The sequence below is a fragment of the Amblyomma americanum genome, chromosome 11 (genome assembly GCF_052857255.1).
Source record: "Amblyomma americanum isolate KBUSLIRL-KWMA chromosome 11, ASM5285725v1, whole genome shotgun sequence".
NCBI lineage: Eukaryota > Metazoa > Arthropoda > Arachnida > Ixodida > Ixodidae > Amblyomma > Amblyomma americanum.
In genome coordinates, this window is record NC_135507.1 from 106,059,096 (window position 1) to 106,081,653 (window position 22,558).

The 22,558-nt window shown below is 43.6% G+C and overlaps 1 protein-coding gene and 1 long non-coding RNA gene across 2 annotated transcripts in view; both read left to right on the forward strand.

Annotated features, from left to right (window-relative positions):
- Positions 1-22,558, forward strand: part of LOC144110053 (uncharacterized) — a 411,060-nt gene that overhangs the window by 130,373 nt on the left and 258,129 nt on the right. The gene's annotated exons all lie outside the window — the stretch shown is intronic.
- Positions 14,167-16,238, forward strand: LOC144111221 (uncharacterized). The gene is made up of 3 exons (XM_077644436.1): positions 14,167-14,244; positions 14,308-14,490; positions 15,790-16,238. Exons 1-3 carry the CDS (start codon positions 14,187-14,189, stop codon positions 15,972-15,974), a joined length of 426 nt encoding a protein of 141 aa, XP_077500562.1. The 5' UTR covers positions 14,167-14,186; the 3' UTR covers positions 15,975-16,238.

Sequence of the window (22,558 nt, forward strand, 5' to 3'; positions counted from 1 at the left end):
AAATAGATACAAAATGCCCATCTAGAACCCAATTTAACAGCAAACCACAAACTACCAGGCCAATCAAGTTAGTTTTTGAAAAAACGCGACGTTTCGGGACCGGCACGGTCCCTTCTTCATGGTGTTACTACGGGCGAGGCGCAGCTTGGCTTTTTAAGCCCTCGTTTTGAAGACTCCCGGGTCCGTGGCCGCAAACCATGGATGTAAGAAGGGGGAAGTGTCCCCAGGGAGCGATTAACATTCTTCCGTGTCTGTTCGATGTGCCACGACTGGAGTAGAAGCCTCCTGCGCGGGTAAGCTTCACTTTCCACTACAATAGTGCAGTCAAGCTGAGTGGAATCTCACTCGTAGAGACGAGATCCATGGTTTAGCTTTCCCGCAGTCTGTGATTTCACTCTTACAGAATTCCACAAAAGGTAAATTCCCCTACAACATATAGCACGAGAATTTCTTGCACTATACGAAAACTAAAAGTTTCACCGACTTTTGTAGTGATGGTTCGAAAACGAGTGCTTACATAGGAAGTGCTGTAGTACAAGTAAATGAGAAAGAAATAATAAGAATTGCACAGTGTGCATCTAGCTATCTTCACACCCGATTGTTACGCCATTTGTGTAGCCGTAGAGAAAATAGTAAAGAGCAACGTCAACATCATCGCCATCATTTATTGAACTCTGAAGCACCTTTTACAGGATATTACATAAGGGGCGGGGAGGGCGATGTACATAGAACAATACATGATCAAAGCCGAAGAGGTTCAAACATCAAAAAAAAGAAATCTAGTAAAACAGATATGAACATACAATGACAACAATGAAGCCAACAAATACGATTATTAAAATGAGATGAGAACCCAGCTTAAACAGCCACAAAAAATATGCCGCCACCGTCTGGAAGACGCGGAAGTAACGAGCGCTAGCTGTTTGGTAGCGCCATCTATCGGCCATGCGATGTGCTACCACATTTGACCAATTTCGGCCGAAAAAAGTGTTTCGAGTCTTTGGAGGGCCATTTCTCTTTTCCTCAAGGCGGTAGGTGCTCGGTCGCCATGAGATATGAAATTGTGCGGTGCCGAGGGCTGACGGCACGGCTGCCTTGTTAAGCCTAACCATAACTGAATATTAACCGAATTAGGTGATTCTGGTGTCTAACATGTTCTACTAATCGAGCCCGTTACGAATAAGCCATTAGTTAGATCTTGGCATAATCAGTTATTAATTATGTTCAGTTAAATTTAAGCCTAATGATAACTAAATATTTGTTTCATTCGTTAATATTATTTACTATCTAATTTGTGACCTTATTAATTAGTCAGACATAATTGAATAAACACGGTAACGTGACTAGTTAATTCTGACGTCAGAAAATAAGTGACTTAACCAATCACTCGTCTTGAAAAAATGAAGAAGCATGAAAAAACGGGGACGAAATAACACACATACGAGAGGACGAATGCTGCACTTCCAACTGATTTTTATTGAGAATACCAAAGCTTAAGCACACCGCTACTATCGCCTCGTGGCAATCAACCGGAATGATTTAGGCATTGCGGTTGATTGCCACTAGGCGATAGTAGCGGTGTACTTAAGCTTTGGTCTTTTCAATAAGAATCATTTTGAAGTGTTGCATTTGTCCTGCCGTATGTGTGTCTATTTTGTCCCCGTTTTTTCGTGCTGCTTCGTTTTTTCAAGATGGATCAATACCAACTGGCCCAAACTTCGGTGCTTTTGCATAGTTTTTCACCAATCACCAATTGAATTGATATATCGATTTACAATGGGGGCCACAATCTTGAATTCTTCAGGCAGAAAACTTCACGCCTAATGGAGGTGGTAGCAGACCTCAACAAATCGAGACACGTAATGAATAAGAGATAACGTCCTTAAAAATACAATCGAGAAGTGCAATGCAACTACAAATGAGTTGCTCAAGTGCATCAAAGTAAAAGTGAGAAAAGAAATTCAGACAAATTTAATCTTCAAAGCCAGACAGTAAAAGCTCTTTGAATAATACGGGGTCACTTTCCATGACAGTCGGCGCTGTACAGTCGCAATCAATTTGAAGGTTCTCACGCGAGCATCGACGGGCTCTCCTTTCAAGCTGCAAAGCGGCCGATTTCGGTACTGCGATGATACGGATTGCACTGCCTTCTCCCCGTTGACTCTTCCGGGCTACAACCCTCATCCCTATGACTAAATGGCAACATTTTTTCTGCGTTTGTTTTCCTTTCCTGGCAATCGTGTGTGCCAGTCGTTGCCGCATGCCTTGGTTAACAATGACGCCTGAGTGCAAAAGATGATAAGGTCATCGGAATGAGCGTAAAGGTTATCTCGCGAAGGGTGACGAATCTTTAAGACAACATCTTTTAAGAGTGCTAGCTCTTGCTTATCACGTTTCGAGACTTCGTGAGGTCTCCTACTGATGGACGGATGGAAGGTAGGAGCATCCCTGAGCGCCATCTGAGGCAGCAACTACTCTTCACGTTTCGAGATTTCGTGAGGTCTCCTACTGATGGACGGATGGAAGGTAGGAGCATCCCCTTTGAAACGGGGCAGTGGTAGTTGCCACCATGCTCAGTTTTTTCCTTTATTTTTGTTTAACTGTGCTGTAAGTTGTTGATAAAATTCGCCATTTTTTTAAATACGCCTTCCTACATTTTAAACATGTCACCGCTCTGCTTTTTAGATTTTCACCGCAGATTTATTTACATGACTATTGTTATCTCTAAACCCTTAGGCCTCAGGAAGAGTGACTGTGCCCGCATCGACCTCGGAATGAATACCATCACGTTTTAGAATGAGGTGTTCTATTGTTTCCGCAGATTTACCACACACAGGACATGTGTCTGCTTCTTCGTTAAATTTCTTTTCGTAGCTGCGCGTTCTTAGGCACCCTATCCTAGATGCAAAGAAGAGGGCACTGCCTCTTGAGTTATAATAAAACGTTTCCTTCCTGATCTGCCTTTTCCAGCATCGATATAGTTCGACACTATGCTTCTTTTTTTCATTGAATCTATCCAGTTTTTACCTTCGACGTTTTTAACCTGTCGTTTAATGCGCTTTCCTTCTCCTTCCTTGTCTCTGGCAAACTTACTGGTCAGCTTTCTAGTTCCTTTCCGCCACTGTGTGTCAACGCTCTTTCTGTACGGGTATTTAAATACCTTAGCTGCCCACTTGTTATCGTCCAATTTCCCCGGCCGTTCTTCGTATAGTACTTTACTCTGAGTTTCCCGTGCTTCGAACGTTGCCCAGTCCATATCCCCTGTACTGCCTCGTTTGTGGTTTTCCCGTCGGCACCTAGTGCTAACCTTCCAACAGTTCTCTGATTTACTGCTAATCGCGACTGAACTTGAGCCCTTAAGCATAGAACCGCATTCCCTAAAGTAAGCCCCGGCTACATTATTCCTTTCCAAATACCTCTGAGGACTTCATACCTGTTGTGCCCCCACAATGCCCTATGTTTCATTCTTCCGGCATCTCTTCGCTCTTTTGCTATGAGAGACTGTTCGTGCATATCTTCCTGTCTATCTGCTAACAGTACAATATCGTCAGCATACATTAAACCCGGTAGTCTTTGCTCAACAACCTTTCCGCCTAATGTGTAAGACAGATCATAACCTAGATTGCTTCCTTGTAGCCTTCTTTTCATACTTATCATATAAAGCATAAACAGCAGCGGTGATAGAGGACAACCTTGCCTTAATTCTTTGTGTACCTGGACAGTTGTTGTACTCTTAATTCCTTCCCACATTATTTGAAGTTCATTTTCTCGATATATTTCCTGTAGAAAATTAATTACCTCATGACCGACACCTTCGCTTTTTAATATGTTCCACAGGAGTTCCCTGTTAACGTTGTCGTATGCACCGCTTGTGTCCAGGAAGGCTAAATACAGACGCTATCATTTAAGCGCCTACCACTTCTGAACCCGTTCTGAAGTTCTCTGAGTATCTTATTACTTTCTACCCATGACTGCATTTTTATTTCTACCGCCTGCATCGCCAGCCTGTATGTAACTGATCTTATCGTAATCGGTCGGAAGGATTCTATGTTCGTCTTATTGCCTTTCCCTTTATAAATCAAATTCAATTTACACTGTTTCCAGCTGTGCAGAATTTGCTGATTTTTTATGACTGCCCCCAATACTTTCATCAGCGTTTCCTTGCCTCTTGGGCCGAGTTCACTAATTAGCTTGATTAGAATTTCGTCGGTCCCTGCGGACGTACATCTTGGAAAATTTGCTTGCGCCTTTTTCCAGTTCAGATTCGTGAGTTCCACGCTGTTTTCTATTGTGCTGTCCTCTGTTGCTCCCTCATTTTGGATAATTACTCTATCGTCATTCTTAAATGACTCAGCTATAACTAATGAAATGTAGTTCACAGCGTCATCTTCCTCTAAATATTTTCCCTCGGCATCGTGAATCTGTTCCTGCTTTCTGTGATTCGCTTTGCGCAGCCAGCTTATATGATTCCAGAATTTTCTTGGCTCCACTTTAGTTGCATCGCGAACTTCAGACTACCAGCGATCAGAGGACTGCTTTATTTTAGCCTGGACGAGGACCTGCACTTGCTGTTTCTTTCGTCGATAAGATACCCAATTTCGGCCTATTTCCTCTTCAAATAACTGCGCCCTATTTGCATCTGTGTGTTCCCGTGATGCCAACCGCCGTTGTTCGATGGCCTCCCTAATTTCCTTATTCCACCAACTTCGTGGCTTCCTCTTTCCTCTCCAGCTGTACACTCCTTTTACTGAATTTATTTTTGTACTAATGAGTAGTTCTAACTTCTTATAATCCCACTTTTTCATAGGATGTGTCTCTATTGCTTCCTCTACGCAGGCCGCTATTTGCGCTCTTTGTTTGTAATTTAATTTAGCGTACTCTTTTGACTCCCCCTCATTTCTCTTTCGAGGAGGGCTCCTAACTGTAGACTAATACGCTTATGATCACTACCGAGGCTGTACTTCCCCTCTTCGTCTATTTCCATTTTTGCGAGCTTGCTACCACCTTGACATCAAAGCGCCATCTGTGGCTGCAACTAGTAACAGCGCATCTCGCATTGAGACTCGCAGCGCGATCTACAATAGTGCCGCCAATATTTGCAGTGTTTGTTCGTTTTTCAAATCTGTCGCGACACCACCTTATCGCTTTGTTTGCGACGCAAGACGCGACTAGATTTATCTCGATTGATCGCAGCCGGGCAAAGTTGATTCTAGGTTGTTCCGGAATGTTCTAGTAACTTTGCGCCCTTTATCTCGAATGTTCGCTATCAGCTTTAAATTGAGCACGGCCGACAGCGGCGGGCATTCTGTTCGACGACCGCCGAGCACGCTTGTGGCTTCGCCGCCGCCGAGGGATTCAGTCCATTTTGGGTGCAAATCAGCCCAATAAACAGCTATTTTAGAAGACCCTTTCGTCCGTCTTCATCGCTGCTTCGACTGCCGTCACCACTACGTGACAATAGGATTGTAGAAACAACCGCCTGCCACGTGCAGATGATGAGGTCACAGACCAATATGGTCGATAGAGCTGGAAGTATGTGAGTATGACGTCAGGGGACGAAATGTCGCCATAGTTTCAGTTTCCCGAATCCAAGATAGCGGCCATTAAAATTGGTCACGCTCTCTCATTCCTTCCCACTCACCAAAAGATACCCTAAAAGGGATAGAAAAACTTTCCCGTTACGGGACCGCTATACATGTATACATTCGTTCCGCTATATATACTACGACAACAACGAGCACCCATCCGGGGACAGTTGTCTACCAAACTTCCTTGGCAAATAAAGCCCTATGAATGGTAGTATAGAAATAAAACCACAATTACATAATAGATAAACATTGTATCCAAGCAATTACTAATTTAAGCGTTACCATATCGCACCGCAAGCCGAATCTACGCCCACCTTGACCCTCAAACGATGCAAATTCCGTTTCGGACGTATCTTGAGGGAGGTCAACTCGACAATGAGTAGACGTCCATTTTAATTTCTCTGATAGACGGCGCTAGCCGGCGATCGTGCCGCAAGGCGGCGTGTGTGCACGCGTAGCCGACCATGGTGGCAATCCACCCCGTTTCAAAGGGTATTGCATTCCGTTTCTCGACGCCAGCGGCGCGTTCTTCGCTTTCTTCATCTAGTAAACCAAAAAGCTAACGCTCGTTACTTCAACGCCTTCCAGACGGCGGCCTTCTTTTTGTGGCACATTTTTACCAGACGAAGTCAAAATGAAGATAATAAAACTTAAAAGGAGGACGCCGACCAAAAGTAAAAAAACAAAAAACAACAAAATGACGTTTCGGCTCCCGTACGGCAGCCTTGTTCACAATCGGGTGCCTTGTTCACAATGTGATGTGAACAAGGCTCCCGTACGGGAGCCGAAACGTCATTTTGTTGTTTTTTGTTTTTTACTTTCGGTCGGCGTCCTCCTTTTAAGTTTTATTATGATTGTCCTCGACCAGACGAGTTTTCGTCCAACTCTCGACTTCAAAATGAAGAGACCTTCCTTTGCCGTTTGGCTGCTGAATGAAGCACTACTATTCTATTACGAACAATATGGTCTGGGCGTCGCTTTATCTTTTTTATATCCTTTCTTTACTGTTATTGGTATAACCAGGCTGTGGTTTTTTTGCTCTCACAGGTTTAGATTTCCCTGTCTCCTACAGCTCACATGCGCCGGACCGGTGCTTCATAGAAAAAAATTGAAAAAAACCCTATTGCCGCGGTGTTCTGACCTAAATGTAAATGAGAACTCTTGGGCAATATGAAATCTAATCTGGCTCGCGTGCATCCGGACACAGGGGTTCCGAAACATTGTGCCAAGCAGTAGAATCTCAATGGAATCTCATTCGTAGAGGCCCGGCTAATGCTGAGTCGCTCTACACATTCTTGCCCAGAAAAGCTCCAAAGGCAAGAAAGGAGACCCTATGAAGTATTGGAAGCAAGTCTATACGTTTCTGAAGCGGGCATTAACGACAATCTCAGGTTGCGTGCTGTGGAAAAGTGCAGTGTGCAGAGAATTATTTTTTTTTTGCACTGAATAAAAAGTTCATCAACGTCATGCCTTAGTTCTTTTTTGTTAGCAACATTTTTTGCTGCAGGGGAAGAGTGGAAATCAACGGCAGTGTTAAACGCCGAAGCAGTTGATAGTAGTACAATATTCTAATTGCAGGAAAAGGAAGCTCGAGAAGTAGATGTTACCCTCGTTTTCGAGGACACCTCCACCTGGCCGTGGGGCAAGGGGGAAGAAACGGATGGGGAAATTGCGAAGTGGAGGGCACCAGAACAGCTACAGGGGCCCTTGAGACTAATTTCGAGGTGTTAATTGCGTAGATCAGTAAGTGATAATTAGTCGATTAACTTAAGCGATTCCTATTACGAGTAGGCAGTTATCGCACCCCCCACCCCCCCACCCACCGTTCAGGTATACCCCACTAAGAAAAGATACTGGACCGTGCCTTCCCTTTCTTGATTTTCCTCCATTCACTCTTTTGCTATTAAAAATTCAGGTGTGCAGTTGCAGTGAAGAGTAGGGGCCCTCCTAAGCAGCAGGATAGAGAGAGCACCTTTCTATTTCTATGATCCTCTACCATTAACGGTTTACGGTGTCGCTTTTTTCTGGACGCAATTTTCTGCCGATCACCCATACATTCCTTTTCGTAAATAAATTTGAACACGTGGGAAGCTTTTACATGCCCTGACAGCGCACAGATAATAGCTGCGACAGTCTGCTGTGCAAAGTAGGAATTAAGAAAAAATGAGAACTTTAACACCGTGCATCATTAGTGAGAAGAGAGCCCGCTCTTTGTGGAACAGCCTGAGGGCAACGGAGCTAGCGTAATTTCACTCCTGAAAGGTGAAAAAAATCCCGCAGAAGGCGGCTATTTTTAACATGTGTTGGCACTCACACGATAGCCTTCCCCCTGATTGCGTCCACTCACACAGTATAGAGAAGAATACGCATGCGCCGTCTCACCGCTGCCCGTTGACGTGTACAAAAAAAAAAGGACAACGGAAACCTGGGACTTCCTAGAAAAGGGGTGACAGCTCCTCAAGGAACATGGAATTGACGAGAGACATATATTAGGTTGGGGCAAAATAATAAATTGAAAATAATACGCCCCTGCCTGCACCACTGACGTGTACTAGGCTAATTTGAGGAGAGGCAAAAATTAATGTGGGCGACCTAAAAGGGATTAAGAATAATAGTGTCCAGCCCGCACCGCATAGAGCACAACAGGCTTAAACCAGTATAATATAAAATAATAAGGATGACAAGGAATTACGCTTTAGATTCAGTGCACATGAAAACTGCGCTAGAGACACGGACAAAGATAGAAGGACACCACGAGCGTTCGTGGTGTCCCTCTATCTTTGTCCGTGTCTCTAGCGCAGTTACCATGTGCAGTGAATCTAAAGATCACCAACTAGCCCAGCTGTCTGCTTTAAGAGCAATTACGCATTGCAGAAAAAAAAATCTAGGTCTGCCATCATCAGCAAAACCACAATCGAGGGGGGGCCCGGCTCAGCGGCATTTATACTTTCATTTACGGAGCTCTTGGAAAGTTAACTTACATGTATCTTGTGAACATACAAGGCTTCTACTGTCTACCTTAATAATTACACATCTTGACGAACATGTATGTTGTTTCCTGTTTGCCGACTCGTGTTGAAGTGCTCTCGTAGATGTTGTAATTCCGTCTTCCCGATTTCTTTCTGCAAGGCAAAAAAAGTAAGTATTAGTGTCTGCTTAGAAACAGAAAATTTAATAGGTCAGTCAATAGCTACGTATTGAAAAAAAAAACATTTGAACCAGAGAGGAACAAGAAAATGAGTAAATAAATGCATGAGCTATGTCAGGTACATTTACTTCCTGCTGAATAATAATTTCTACTATTCTCTATATTTCTTGAGATGGCGTTGCGCAAACGAGAAGACGTACACAGGAAGACGTATTCATTTTGAAGATTGTTATCCTGTGACCTATCTGGGTAGATGGACTGTTAGATAATTTAGAATGTAAATAGTACTGTTCCTAAATTAATAATTAGTAATGTGGATGAAAGAATAAGATATAAATGCAAAGTAAAATAGAAAACCGCTACTGCGGTTTGGCTGATTAGTACATTGGGTTTAATTATACAGTCAGCAGTGATATTCTTTCCACGTTTTTAGGACAGTGGGCATGGATAAGGTATCTTACGTTATCTGAATGTTTCGATCTCTTTTCCCCTTTTCTTTTCCCTCCTTTTTTATTTAAGCTGATGGAACAAGATGTTCCCGGTTTTTATTCCTTCCCCCATTTTTCCCGATTTGCACTGACCGAGAAACATGCCTGCCTCGGGGGTTACGTCCAATCCCCGCTCTGTGAAAACCAGGGGAGGGAACAGACATTTCCTCAAAGGCTGCTCAACCCGAGGGGAGCGAATTTACACCGTGGTAGAGTTCACATCCGGTTTAGGTTGCTCTACCCGAAAGGAGCTTGCATGATAAGGTGAGCTTGGTAGCTGAACCTAGTGAAAGTGGTTGAAAAGGCTGACAGTTCCATCGGCGGGAGCATGGGGACGACTGCTCCGTATCTGTGAGGGTGAAGAGTGGCTGGGCAGTGCAGAACTGCATATAAGCCTTTCAGTTGGCCTTCTTGTCGAGAGCCGCTTTGTCCACTCAACCGTGGGCAGTGATTGTCCGCATCTGGTGGGATTCAGGGTGTATTCCTTTGATATTCGATAAGCCATATGGTTTAGGGGAAGCTTTACAAAAGTTCCCTATTGCCAGTGTCTTTCCTCCCATCCGGCGATGAAATGCCCGGTCAGTGTTTTATTTATTTGTGGCAATTTTTTCGCTTCCGATCTGTACGATTTCTTCAAGTAATTTCAGTACCTTATCATGTTTAACTATTTCAGGTTTGTCTTGCAGCATCACCTGATATTAGTTTTTTAAGAGCATGGATTGTTCTTTTGTATAGCTGCGGTCATTTAGATAGTGACGAAAGGTTGGTGCTAATTTTTTACAAATAAATTGGTCTCTTTCTAGGATACCGAATCATTTCAAATAAAAAGGAAAGCGCCCTTGTCCGCTAATCGCTTGAGAAGAAAGATGGTTAGTTTTGAAAATTTTGGTATATTTGGAACTGTTGGGGTCCATTGGTAACTATATGTCTCTGAGCCTTCGCCTTGCCAAATACGGTTGAATTTCTTTTTTGTTTCCGTATATAATTCTGTCTTAATGAATTGCTTAGTTATTGGATGTTCAACATGTATGCCTTGGAGCCTTGCTTTATTTGCTAATTCGTCAGCAATTTCATTTCCCATAATACCCTGACGGGCTTTGACATAGGAAAGATTTTATATGCTACACTTTCATTTATTAGTTCATTTCTGATATTCTGAATAAAATAGTTACAGTTATGAGGATTATGTAAACCTTGTAAGGTTGATAGGGTATCAGTTATTATCTGATAATGCTTGGCCTTATTATGGTGTTTGACAATATTAATCGCATCTTTGACTGCGTTGTTTCAGCAATAAAATTAATACTGTAGTATGGTTATCGAAATTGTGCTGAATGTATAACTTATCCACTTTTGTTGAAGACTGCAAATACTGCCCCTACTGTAATTGCTGATTCTGTTTCATCAGTGAAAATTTAGGAATCAGATGGAATAATTGTCTTGTGGAAGATGATTTTAGTTTTCTTAGCCGGATGTACAGTCCACTTATCCACATTCGTGACCTATCTCATTTGCTATAAAATCCTTTCCTTCACACTCAAATACACCATTGTTATGTAAAATTTCAATATAGACATTCTTTTTCGATATTTAAATGATCGGCTGCTGGCCCAAAAGACGCGGGTTCGATCCCGGCCGCGGTGGTCGGATTTTGATGGAGGCGAAATTCTAGAGGCCCGTGTACTGTGCGATGTCAGTGCACGTTAAAGAACCCCAGGTGGTCGAAATTTTCGAAGCTCTGCACTACGGCGTCTCTCATAGCCTGAGTCACTTTGGCACGCTAAACCCCCATAAACCAAACTAAACAGATATTTAAATGAAGGGGTGGGGTGTTAGAAATACTCCAAGAGTCAAGTTAGATGTGGTTCGGTATGCTTTGCATTATCTTAGGCGGGAAATGCGTTCAAATGCTCTTAATTTACGTAGAATATGTGAGTGGAATGTATACCAAATTGGAGAACTACATACGATTATTCTTTCAAGTCCTGTAAAATATAACTGTCTTAAATGTTCTGGTGACATACTGAAATTGTTGCTAGTGAATGCTGCTAGTTTTAAGGTAACGCTAGTATTTTTTTCTTGGATATGAAGGATGAAAGACAAAAACAACACCAAAAACAACACCCAATATTTTTAGTTCTTTACATCGGGGGCGATTCTTACCTTTCATTTTGACCTTTGGGGGTATTTTCTGATAGGTTTTTCCAACGAGTAGAAATTGACATTTCTCAGAGTTAAAAGTTCGTCGGCCCAGTGTGAAACCTGGTTGAGTGCTTGTTCACAATGTTGTTCAAGTCTAGATTTACCAATTACTAATACGGTGATGCCGTTAGCAAAAGCCCTGAATTTCAAAGTGTCGTATTTAAGGAGTTTGTCCAATATTAAATTCCGAAAAACTGCGCTCAGAGGTGATCCTTGGATAGATTCTTTTCTAAGTTTTATTCCAGTGAACGATTAATTGAATCATATTTAATTACTTTCTTGCTTAAATCTTGGAGCGTAAATGTATATAAGTTGATTGTAATTTTTGCTATTTCAAATGATATATATATATATATATATATATATATATATATATATATATATATATATATATATATATATATATATATATATATATATAGCTTCTCTATTAAAGTAATTGAAAGCATTTTTACGTCTAATGAAATCATAATCATTTTGTGGCCTTTTTCAGTCTGATTTTTTATTATTTTTCATGAAGGAGTTTAATGCCATATTTGCTTAAGCATTATGCTTGAGCCCAAACTGGGCTTCTTGTTACATGTCGTTCTTTTTCAAAGAAAAAATATAAGATTGTTATGCAACTTCTCATGTATTTTACAAAGGATTGAGTTTATCGCTATTGGTCTAAAATTGTTCTCTTTATTTTCTCCTTTTCCCTTGGGAATTAAAATCACTTTTCAAACTTTCCAACTGCCACCAAAACAGCCCAGTCTTAGACATGAGTTAAAAATGTTAGGAGGAACTTCTTATTACTCATTTACAATGACTGAATGAAGGCTGTTCGAACAGCATCTGGTCCGGATGCTACCAATTTCTTTAACGATGATACTATATAGTCTACTTCTTGCTCTATGAAAGGGATGTCATTTTCTTCCAACCTGTTTCGGGCTTCATGGCTTTCAATACTTTCCTCATCTTCTGGAGATAGTGCTAAATCATAAAGATTCTTTAAGATATACTCAACTGACTCCTGCTCTGACTTGAAATGCGTCCTCCATCAATGGGTTTCGGCGCTTTACATTGCCACAGCGAAAAGACAAAGCGAAGCTACACTGAAGTTTACCTCGCCACGGAAGGTGCGACGTAACGTGGCGCTATTTGTTTCGGTCGCCTCTCCAGCGATCGCCTTCAAATTGATCGCGACAGTCCACTTAAGCTTTTGAACAAACGTCGAGATGAACGTGCTTGTGGGTGAAGAAGAGATTGGCGCAGATGCGTGATATGATATTATATCTTGTGGAAGAGGCATAGTGATATCTTATACGGCGAAAGACCAATGAGGGAAGATCCAGTGATGATTTTATACTTCTGGTACTGATTTTGTGGTACATTGAAGATATAAAGCGAGCGGCGGCACGGTTCTGAACAGATTCTACAGAGTTACGGAGTTAATTATGATGTGGACACCAAATTGCGCATGCGCATACTAGCCTAGATCGTACGAAGGTTTCATATGACAGTTTACGGACGGAAGGGGGGGGGGGGGACATCGATAATGTTCTTCTAATAAAGCCTAGTGTTTTAGCGACCAGTTCAGCGACCAGTTGTATGATACGTTCGGAGCAATTTAAATTGCTTGAGATTAAGACATCGAGGTAACGATTCATTTGTACTTGTGATATACTGACTGAGTTTAAAGAGCACACGTGGGTGATGTTTGAGCGTTTGCGCGAAACTGGCATAAACTTGCATTTTGAAATATTAGGCTGCATCGGCAACTTATTACACCACTCATGTATTAAAATTGTCATCCTGAAGCATGCTCTGGTCGCTTTGAGAAGAAATTCGGAGGTAGAGGACACAGCCATCTGCGAAGACACGTATTAATGTTGAAAGCCACAGAGGAGGTCGTTAATATAGATGATAAAAAGAAGCGGGCCAGCACTGAGCTTTGTGAAACGCCAGAAAGAACCTTGGTTGAGGCTGTAGGATGCCCTCCTATAACGGCGTAGTGAAAACGGTCGGTGAGGAAGCATTCAATTCAAGATATCATTAATGGGTCCAGGCTGAGATTAGAAAGGTCACAGATGACTCGAAAATGAGGAACACAATCAAAAGGCTTAGGGCCGAATTCTAAAACGCTCCTTAACTTACACCATTTCTTTAACTTTAGTTAGGAGGCCTTCATGCTGCCTAAACGTAAGGCGGCCTAAGATGGTCGCTCGGAATGCTGAAAGCTTCCTTAGGGCTTCCTCACGAAAGGAGCTCCTTACGGAGGAAGGGAGGTGTCATGGCCGTAGTGGTGTCGAGATTATGCACAAGAACTCAAAGATTTTAGCACTATTTGCGAAAATTAAAATGAACTTGCTCATAAAATTACCTTTATTTGCTATTCGTCAGCACAGTGTCTATCTAGTTCGTAAAAACTTCGTTGACTGTTTTAAAATGTCTGATTTTGGCAACGAAGCAAACTGAGTCTGGCAACAAAACCGCTGCCACCGGCGGGGTGGCAGCGGTTCTCGTGTGTGTGTCGTTTGTGCTCGGGTTGTGTATATTATTTACGCCGATATGCCCGGGAAGTTGTATTTCACCGAGGAAGAGAAAGATATTCTTCAAGAGCTGATAGAAAAATACAAACATTTAGTTGAATGTAAGAAAACCGACGGAGTTTCACTCATCGCAAAATCAAGAGCTTGGGAGCGGTTGCGCTGTGAATATAATAGCATGCCGAATGTGCGACCTCGCGAAGTGAAGAAACTGAAGAAATTGTGGGACAACATGAAGCAGAAGGCGAAGAAAGAACTGGCTAGGCTATCAAGAGGAGTTATGGGTACAGGTAAGTTTCCGTGCTTTTTGCAAATGATAAGTACTAATTCGAAGTGTGCATGTTTCATGACAGGTGGTGGTCCTCCACCAAAGCCGGTGGACGAAAGGCTCCCACAAATAGAAGCGATTGTGCCGCACATCACTACGACGGCACCAAACGCTTTTGTCAGTGACCGGCCTCGAGCCAGCGCCGACGTTTCTAATATAATCGCCAGCATGGTCCAAGGAGATGCCCGGCTCGACGAGAGTGACGGCGGTAAGTGCAACTTACTGCGCTGCTTTTACCATATATATTTTTTTATTGTTGCTGCTTTCATAGCTGCACATTTTTCCTATCCCTATGTAATGCAGTTCGCCAAAGTATACTTGTCTGCAGTCAGGAAATTTTGTAGTTGGCGGTGCTATCATAATGAGATTATTTTGTCTTGTGAACAGTGTAATGGTCGCCACTTCTGATGAACACTTGCTGCTGTCGATATATTCGAAGAATCTTTTTTTTGGTGTCCGCTTCGCTAGCGACAAGAATGCGTTCTTGTCGTCAGTAGAATAGTTTTTCGCAGCCTTCAGTTCCACATGTCACTGCGATTACAGTGGCTACGCGATGCCAGAAGCGCCCCGTCGAAAGCAAAGAGCAGCGCATTGAACAGGTGGCTGTTGAAAGGGCCGATTTCCAGAAACGGCGTGGTGTCTCGCGGTGTGCGAAGCTGGTTCAGGCGCGCTTCGGCGTCCCTTTGCCCATGGCTGCCATGCGAGCTCCCTTCGCTTCAGCATTCGCGTAGTAATGTCTGTGCACTTAACAAAGCGCCTTGAGTGCTTCTACCTGACGAATTGGCAGCGGTCGTGCCAACCTGAGGGCCAGAAAAGCGCTGGCGACGGAACGGCTTAGCTCATTGTGGGGACTGTCAGCCGGCCCAGGTGCCACTGTTGTCAGCGACGGCGGCAGTCCCTCAAACAATTTTTTTGTGCCAAACAACCGGGAGATCCGGAGGTCAACCAACCTCAAGGAAAATTCCTTGAGTTAAGACGACGAGGAATGTTTGTACGTTTGCTTTTTTTCTTGAAGGAATGACAGCACACTACAGAAGCTGTTGGTCTGGACGCGTAACATGAAACCAGTCATTTCGAGGCCATTGCTAGGAATTTCGCAGGTTTTAAATAATTTTAATGTTTCTTTTTTGCGTGCAGTTTAGGGAGAGTATTTATTTCCCGAAGTTGGAGGTCGTGTCATGCAGTCTGGAAACTAATCTGACATGGTAAATCATCGAAAGACCTCCGGCGGGGCACCTCTGGTGTGAGAAGGAAGCCTTTCGGTTGTCACCCACTTAAGTTTACAAATTTGCTATACCACTGCAGCTTTTGTTTGGTGCACCACTGTCCTGCAGGCCATCTGCCTGCTGATGGCCTGAAGTCGCAGTTTGCAAGCTGCCATGCCTTAAACAATGACATCAAAGTTCGTATTGCCTGCCTGGTTGGTAGTCGTGCACAGTACGAAAAATTACTAATAGTAATCTGCAACAAACTGGACTATAGAATGTTTTATTTACAATTCTTGCAGAGTCTACAGTGATCTTCCAAAGCGAGGACGGACTTTCTGATGCCACGCTGCTGGCCTCACAGCACCTGACATTAGTGCTGCTGGGCCGTCAACTGAGGATGAGAGAGTTGCACCACCATGCAGGCTGGATGAAGTATCAGAGCCTGCAGGGCGCCGCAGGCAAGGAGGTCGAGCTGTGGCTGTAGAGCAGGCGGTGTCTGCTGAGCTCGGGGCTCGTCTTCAGGCTGCGGAGGATGACAAAAGTCAAAGGCGCATAGAACACAAGTCAAGAATGAAGATGATTACTGATGAGCATGCAGCAAAACAAGAACAATATGTGGATGAAAGGCACAAGAGAAGTGCCGTTCACAAATTGAAAATGAGGGTCTTGAGAGCGAAACTAGAAACTGAGCAACTAAAACAAGCTGTTCTTTCCAAGCAGCTTGAAGCAGTGAAAAGCACGAACCACAACGGCTTGAAGATGCCATAAAGGGCAAATTAAATTTCTACTGGACTCAGGGACATTCCAGTGTGCTTTTTTGCATGTTATTTTCAGTTATTAATAGTTTTTTCAGCCTCCTTACTACAGGCAAAAATTTTACACTGCAGTAATCTCCAAGTATTACCTCTAATCGGAATCCATTTCATTGTCGTTTGCGTCACTTTGGTCCCTCGTGAAGCAGCGATCGATAAGGCGGGTTCTATGCTGCGTGCCCAGATGACTATCAGGAACACTTGGCCCTGCTTCATCATCCTCTTCAAGTTCTGGCTCATATCCATTAGGAAGTGGGTCCCTCAAAGAGCAGGCAACGTTGTGAAGAGCTGCGCATGCTGTGATGATTGCAGTTGTTCTTTCAAGTTTGGTTTCCAGTTTCTTGCTCAGACACGCAAACCTTTCTTTTCCACACTCCAAACGCGCGCTCAATAGAGTTGCGAGTTCTTATGTGGCTCCTGTTGTACCTATGAGAAAAGGAAGACAAGATAATAGGCTTGTGTACTTGAGATCACTAACGCAAATTGTCTTACTTGCCTTTTTTGTGGAGACGTTCGAGGGTTTCTCAGTGGTGTCATGAGATAAGGCAAACATGCGTATCCCTGGTCACCAAGTAGAGTGCCAGGTACTTCCTTGTCCTCGTACCTCACCATGACCCTACTGTTGTTAAAAATTCGGTTACCGTGAACCCAGCCGGGCCACCTTGCGACGACGTCGTAAAATTGAAGCCCAGGGCCTGTTACAGCCTGCAAAAGAAAAAAAACTTAAACTGTAGCAGACACGTTTGTGTGCGTTTAACCTCAGGGTATGTGGTTTAATGTGAGGAGCATTGATGCTGCACTACCAGTGTACGGGTTTGGGGTTTCAAGCTGCCCTAATGGCAGTTATTTTGCTCACATTTACCATAACGTAGTGTCCTTCATACAAATAACGCAATATTATTACATAACGATTAGTAACTATTACAGTGAGTAAACATAGGCAGGCACTATTCAAAGAGTGTACGGCGTTCACTTACCTGCACATTTATCGAAAAGACACCTTTTCTATTCCTGTAGACTTCAGCGTCATCCCCACCGGGGCTTTTGATGGGCACATGGCTGCAGTCAATGCACCTCGCGACACCGGGAAACCCACCGATCTTGTAAAACTTCGTCATCGCTGCCCTTGCTTCCGTTGAGTTCGGCACGTTCACATACTTGGGGAACGGACGCACGCATATCAGTTGTGTCATCTCCCAAATGCTTCTGCAGACTGCAGGCTGCGACACATTCACAAGGTCCCCCACAACAGTCTGCATGGCACCGGTCCTATGAAAGCGGAGTGCAATGAGCAGCTTGAGTGCGGGTGGCAGCGGAGCTCCTCTGTTGTCTGCCTTGTCCGTAGTTTGCAGCTCCGCCAGTATGGTTAGCACGGCTTCTTTGGAAAAGCGGTAGCGTGCTAAAAATTCGTGGACATTGTAGAGCTCCAATGGGTTGAGGCGATCTGCGAGACTCCGCAGCTGAGGCGACACCGGAGGTCTATAAACATCGCCGTGCAGAAGTCCAGCTGCGCGGCGTAAAAACCTTCCGTAGGCTTCAAAACTGCCGTCGTCCGAGACGTACGCGCGTGACAGCATTGTCATGAACTCACGAAGCACACTCGACGAAAATCACGCGCCACAGGAAGAAAGACGACGGGGCGGGCAGGCACTTCGCGCCTGCTCGGCTGGCTCGACGGCTGTCTTCGCTACGCGCGCGCAGAGCTGCTGCGGGAGGTGCGCGCGGTACTGTGTGCAGACCCTTGTGGAAAAGCAACCCTTCAGGTAAAGGAGCGGGGTTAGGAAGCATGAAGGTAGCATGCCCGCTCCCTTAGAGTGGGGAAGCACGAAGGAGGCCCTAACTTAGGGCTCCTTAGTAAGGGACGTTTCAGAATTGACATAAGGTAGCCTTACGGTGCGTGAGGCGCCCTTAGTAAGGTAAGGAGCGTTTTAGAATGCGGCCCTTAGAAAACTCTATAATAACATCAGTTTGAAAAAATGAATCAAGGTTTAAATGAAGACCAGTGGTGAATTCAACAAGCTGCGATTCACAAGAGCGACCTGAGCGGAAACCATGTTGGTTGGCGAAGAAGAATGTTGTTATCAAGGTGTGAGGCAACTTGAGAATAAATGATTAGTTTGCAGGCGATGTATGTTAAAGATATTATGCGATAATTTGATGGATCCGACCTGTTACCACTTATAAATACCAGAACTACTTTGTTAATTTTCCAGTGTGTCGGAAGAGCGCTTTCAGCGAGGGACGGGCAAATATTATCTGCAATAAACGGCTGGTCGGGACTTTAGTTGCTTTAAGAACTTTGGCAGAGATGCTATCGGGACCGGGGCTACTTGATAACTTCAGCTTTTCGATACCTTCCACAGTGACTATAAAGGGCGGCATCCGTGAGGAACTGGTTCCATGAAAGGTGTGAATTTTAACTTTCGTCTCATAGGTGAAAACTGAAGAAAAGTGCGAGTTCATTACATCGGATTGTTCGTCTGGCAGCACATGTGAACCATCCTAGTTAGAAAGTGACATGTGCGCATGATGACTAGGCGGAGAAAGTAGAGTCCAAAATTTTTGGAAATTTTTGTTCATTATGCGCAGAAGATCCTCGTGGAAGAACTTCTTTTTGAACTGCTTCAGTAGGCTTGTATAGTCTTTGAGACACGTGAAATATTTTTCCCACCTGAGGGCTGAGTTTGATTGCTTAGCAATGTGAAAAAGACGTTTTTTCTTACGTGAAAGCTTCACTGCTTAATCATGATTTGCCTGCACCGCCACGAACGGAAATGACGGGAACATGGGTTTCAATTACTGTCAAAAGTTTCTGCTTCAATAATAATCAATTTTGGTCGACAGTTCTTGAAGAAGCGGGCGGTTAAAGAGTGTGGAACAAGTTTTCCAGTTTGGCATTTATAAAAGGGAAATTTGCCCTCTTATATTCACGGATGATTTTAGTGAAAGGGTAGCGAAGCGGCTTCGGCCCTGCTGCATTAAATAACATTAGGTTGTGATCGCTGAGACTGTTTGTAGAAGACATTGAGTGGATCATTTCTGGAGTGTAAACAAAAACAAGGTCAAGCGTATTGCTGATCCTTGTTGGCATTTTGACTATCGGCGTGAGGTTAAACAAAAGTGGAAGATCGACAAATTCTTTAGATTGACGAGAAGTGGTGGCTAAGTTATCCCAAGCTATGTCTGGGTAACTGAAATCGCCACAAAATATGAAATTTGCTCGGGGAAAGCGGCTGTTTTAAGTCGAGAATAATAATTGGTTTTTGGGAAAGGAAATGGCGCAGTATCTGTCTCATATATCGTTGGACACCTGAACCGCGCCGTAAGGAAAGCGATAAAGGGGGGAGTGAAAGAAGAAAGGGAGAAAGAGGTGCCGTAGTGGAGGGGTCGGGAATAATTTCGACCACCTGGGGATTTTTAATGCTCACTGACACCGCACAGCACACGGGCGCCTTAGCGGTTTGCCTGCATCGAAACGCAGCCGCTGCCGTTGGGTTCGAACCCGGGAACTCAGGATCAGTAGCCGAGCGCCCTAACCACTAAGCCACCGCGGCGGATAAGTCGAGAAGTGCAAAGTGCAGTTCATTGACGAAGGAAAGATCACAATCAGGTGCTCCATAGCAAGCGATTAGTATGATATAGCTTCGAGGAAGGGATATGTAGTAGTAGTAGTAATGTTTTTTTATTAAAATAGTAGTAAAAAGGAAGGGAAAGATTTTTGCTAGCCCCGGCATTGCCATCGATGCTAACGCTGATAATTTCACTGTGACTTTTAATATGAATAGTAAATGAAGGCAAGGCTCGATTAACGAATACTAGGATACCACCGCCTTTTCGTCACACCCTGTCACGCCTGTGTATTGCGAATGACACATTATTCAGCATCTCTTCGAATGAGATGTGAGGGGTTAGTCATGCTTCCATAAAAATAGCAATATCAGTGAGGTTATCTGAGAGGATGGCTTCGACGCAGTCCTTTTTGGGTAAGTAGCTACGGATGTTTGTGAGAACAGCTGATGTTTCGTGGTGCGCTGCTGCGCGGACTCGGTATTGTACCGGCTGATACGATGCAGATTGAGGAGGCTTTGAACTATTCAGTGAACGCTATGATTTCACCTCGTGGACAGAATCTGACTCAGCATCGTAGGTGTACTGCTTTTCTCCCATGAGCAACTTATCGAAGCTTATCTTAACAGCTAAGTTCCTATCAAGGTCACGCAAGTATAGTTCTGTTCGAGCTGTAGGCACACGCCCTGAATAATCTTCCCGAATTGAAAATTTGGTTTCGTTACCTTAGATCCGGCGGAAAGAATGTTTGACTTTGTTTTAAAGCAGGATAGTTGGATAATAGGACATTTTCTATCTTCGTGGAAGCGGCCAAATCGGTGAGCTCGCTCAATATCTGAGCTCGGGATAGCTACTTGAAGGTGCTCAGCAAAAAAAGAGACGGCTTCTGATTGCGACTCTGCCCACGTTTTGTCGCTGGAGTCAGGGGTTCGAAAAAAGGCAGATCGTTGTGGCGAAGGCGGTTTTGTGAATCGTCGCATTTCCCTGCGAGCGCCTTGACTTCGGCGGTCAGCTTTTCAATAAAGGTATTAGCGGCAGGCTGGTCTTCAGATTGACAAGCTTCTACTTTTTTTTCTAGTATGTCAACATGGCTGGAAAGATGGCTGTCAAGGGATTCGATATTTGTTTGGGCAGAACGTATCAAAGCAACCTCGGACAGCATTCTATTTTGTGAGAGCTCCATTCGTGCAATGACCTCTGATATGGATTCAAGGATTGGGGGTCAAGGGTTCAACTGAATATCACCAGAAAAAGCATGTAAATGCAAAACCAGGTGCGCTTTACACATAGATAATAAAGTATCGGGCCTAACAGATTCCGCCAACTGTCAAGGGTGTCAAGGGGGCACGACACCGTAAGAAAGGATTAATGGTGTTATTTACACAGACTTGCTAAGTGTGCGTACAGCGCTTAACTCTAGAAATACAGGCACTCCGCTGCTTGCCGGCATGACACACAGCATAACAATCGCCACCGCTGAAGGATAAGACATAAAACTCTGCTGGGTGCCCAGTCATGTCAGCATAAAAGGTAACGAGAGCGCAGACCTCTGTGCTGCTCAAGCTCGTGGGAAGCAAATAACAAAGTAAATATTCCCTTAAAAGATTGCATGAATTTAGTACATCGAGAAGTAATAAAAAATGGCATTCGGCTTGGGACAATGAAACAAATTACTCTTGGTAAAACCAGTCTCACGTGAGTGGAAGTCCTGCACCGAACGTTCCATGGAAGGTATTATCTGCCGTCTTCCTATAGGATGCACACCTGATATATCATTTCATACTGACAAAAGAAGAGAAGCCCCAATGTGGATTATGCGAACATGCGCTAACTAGAAATATGTCTCAAGTAAAAACACTTAAAAAGTCATTATGCAGTGTGTTACAAACAACATGTACCATTTCACTCAACATTAAACTTAGGTGGAGATGCACTTGTGGACATTTCACAGGATTTTAAGTTTTCAAAGAGAGCAGGTGTTCTCAATAAATTGTAGATTTGGTAATATATAGTCAATATATAACAATAAACACTTTTTAACCAGAACTCAGCCGCTTTCTCATCGTGAGAAAAAGGGTGAGGTGTCTATTTCACTGGTCAGCAGCCTCGAGATCATTGCCCAGGCGAGGATGGGTGCTGAGGTTACCCGACCCTCTTGAACGCTTTTCTCAGTGGGCATTTCTTAAACATCTCGTTCGTCATCATTGGGTAGTACTAACAGTTTAGGCGCTGCACCACCAATGATTTTTCACTTTTCTATAGAATTGTGAAGGAAACTTTTCATCCCTTGAGCTTGGCGCATAATGCCCTTAGTTGCCTGTGTGCCATAAAACCCAACACAGCAGACAAAACCCGTTCTCTTCCTAAACATCTCTGCCTCCCATTGTCACCAAGTGCTCATCTAAAAAATTATTCAACAACAAACCACAATTTATCTGGCCACTAATACAGCGCCTTGAAGATAAATGCGAAGATTTAGCAGTACTAGATGCACCAAACACTAAATTCGTGTTCGATGTGCAATAATTAAAGGAAAAATGAAAAAGTAGTACGACTACCACAGTACGCATAGATTTTTACTGCCGAGTGTCATGTCATCTTTGTAGCGGTTGAGCAAACACCAAGAGAGAACTTTAAAATAGCATCATTTACACCGATTCCCTGAGTATGCTCAAACATACAAGAAATT

What these genes read in the sequence shown, in the direction of transcription:
- LOC144111221 (XM_077644436.1), top strand. Translation starts at nt 14,187, where the DNA reads ATGAAGCAGAAGGCGAAGAAAGAACTGGCTAGGCTATCAAGAGGAGTT. An exon ending in AAGAGGAGTTATGGGTACAG is followed by an intron (nt 14,245 to 14,307) that starts GTAAGTTTCCGT and finishes GTTTCATGACAG; the next exon opens with GTGGTGGTCCTCCACCAAAG. An exon ending in GCTCGACGAGAGTGACGGCG is followed by an intron (nt 14,491 to 15,789) that starts GTAAGTGCAACT and finishes CAATTCTTGCAG; the next exon opens with AGTCTACAGTGATCTTCCAA.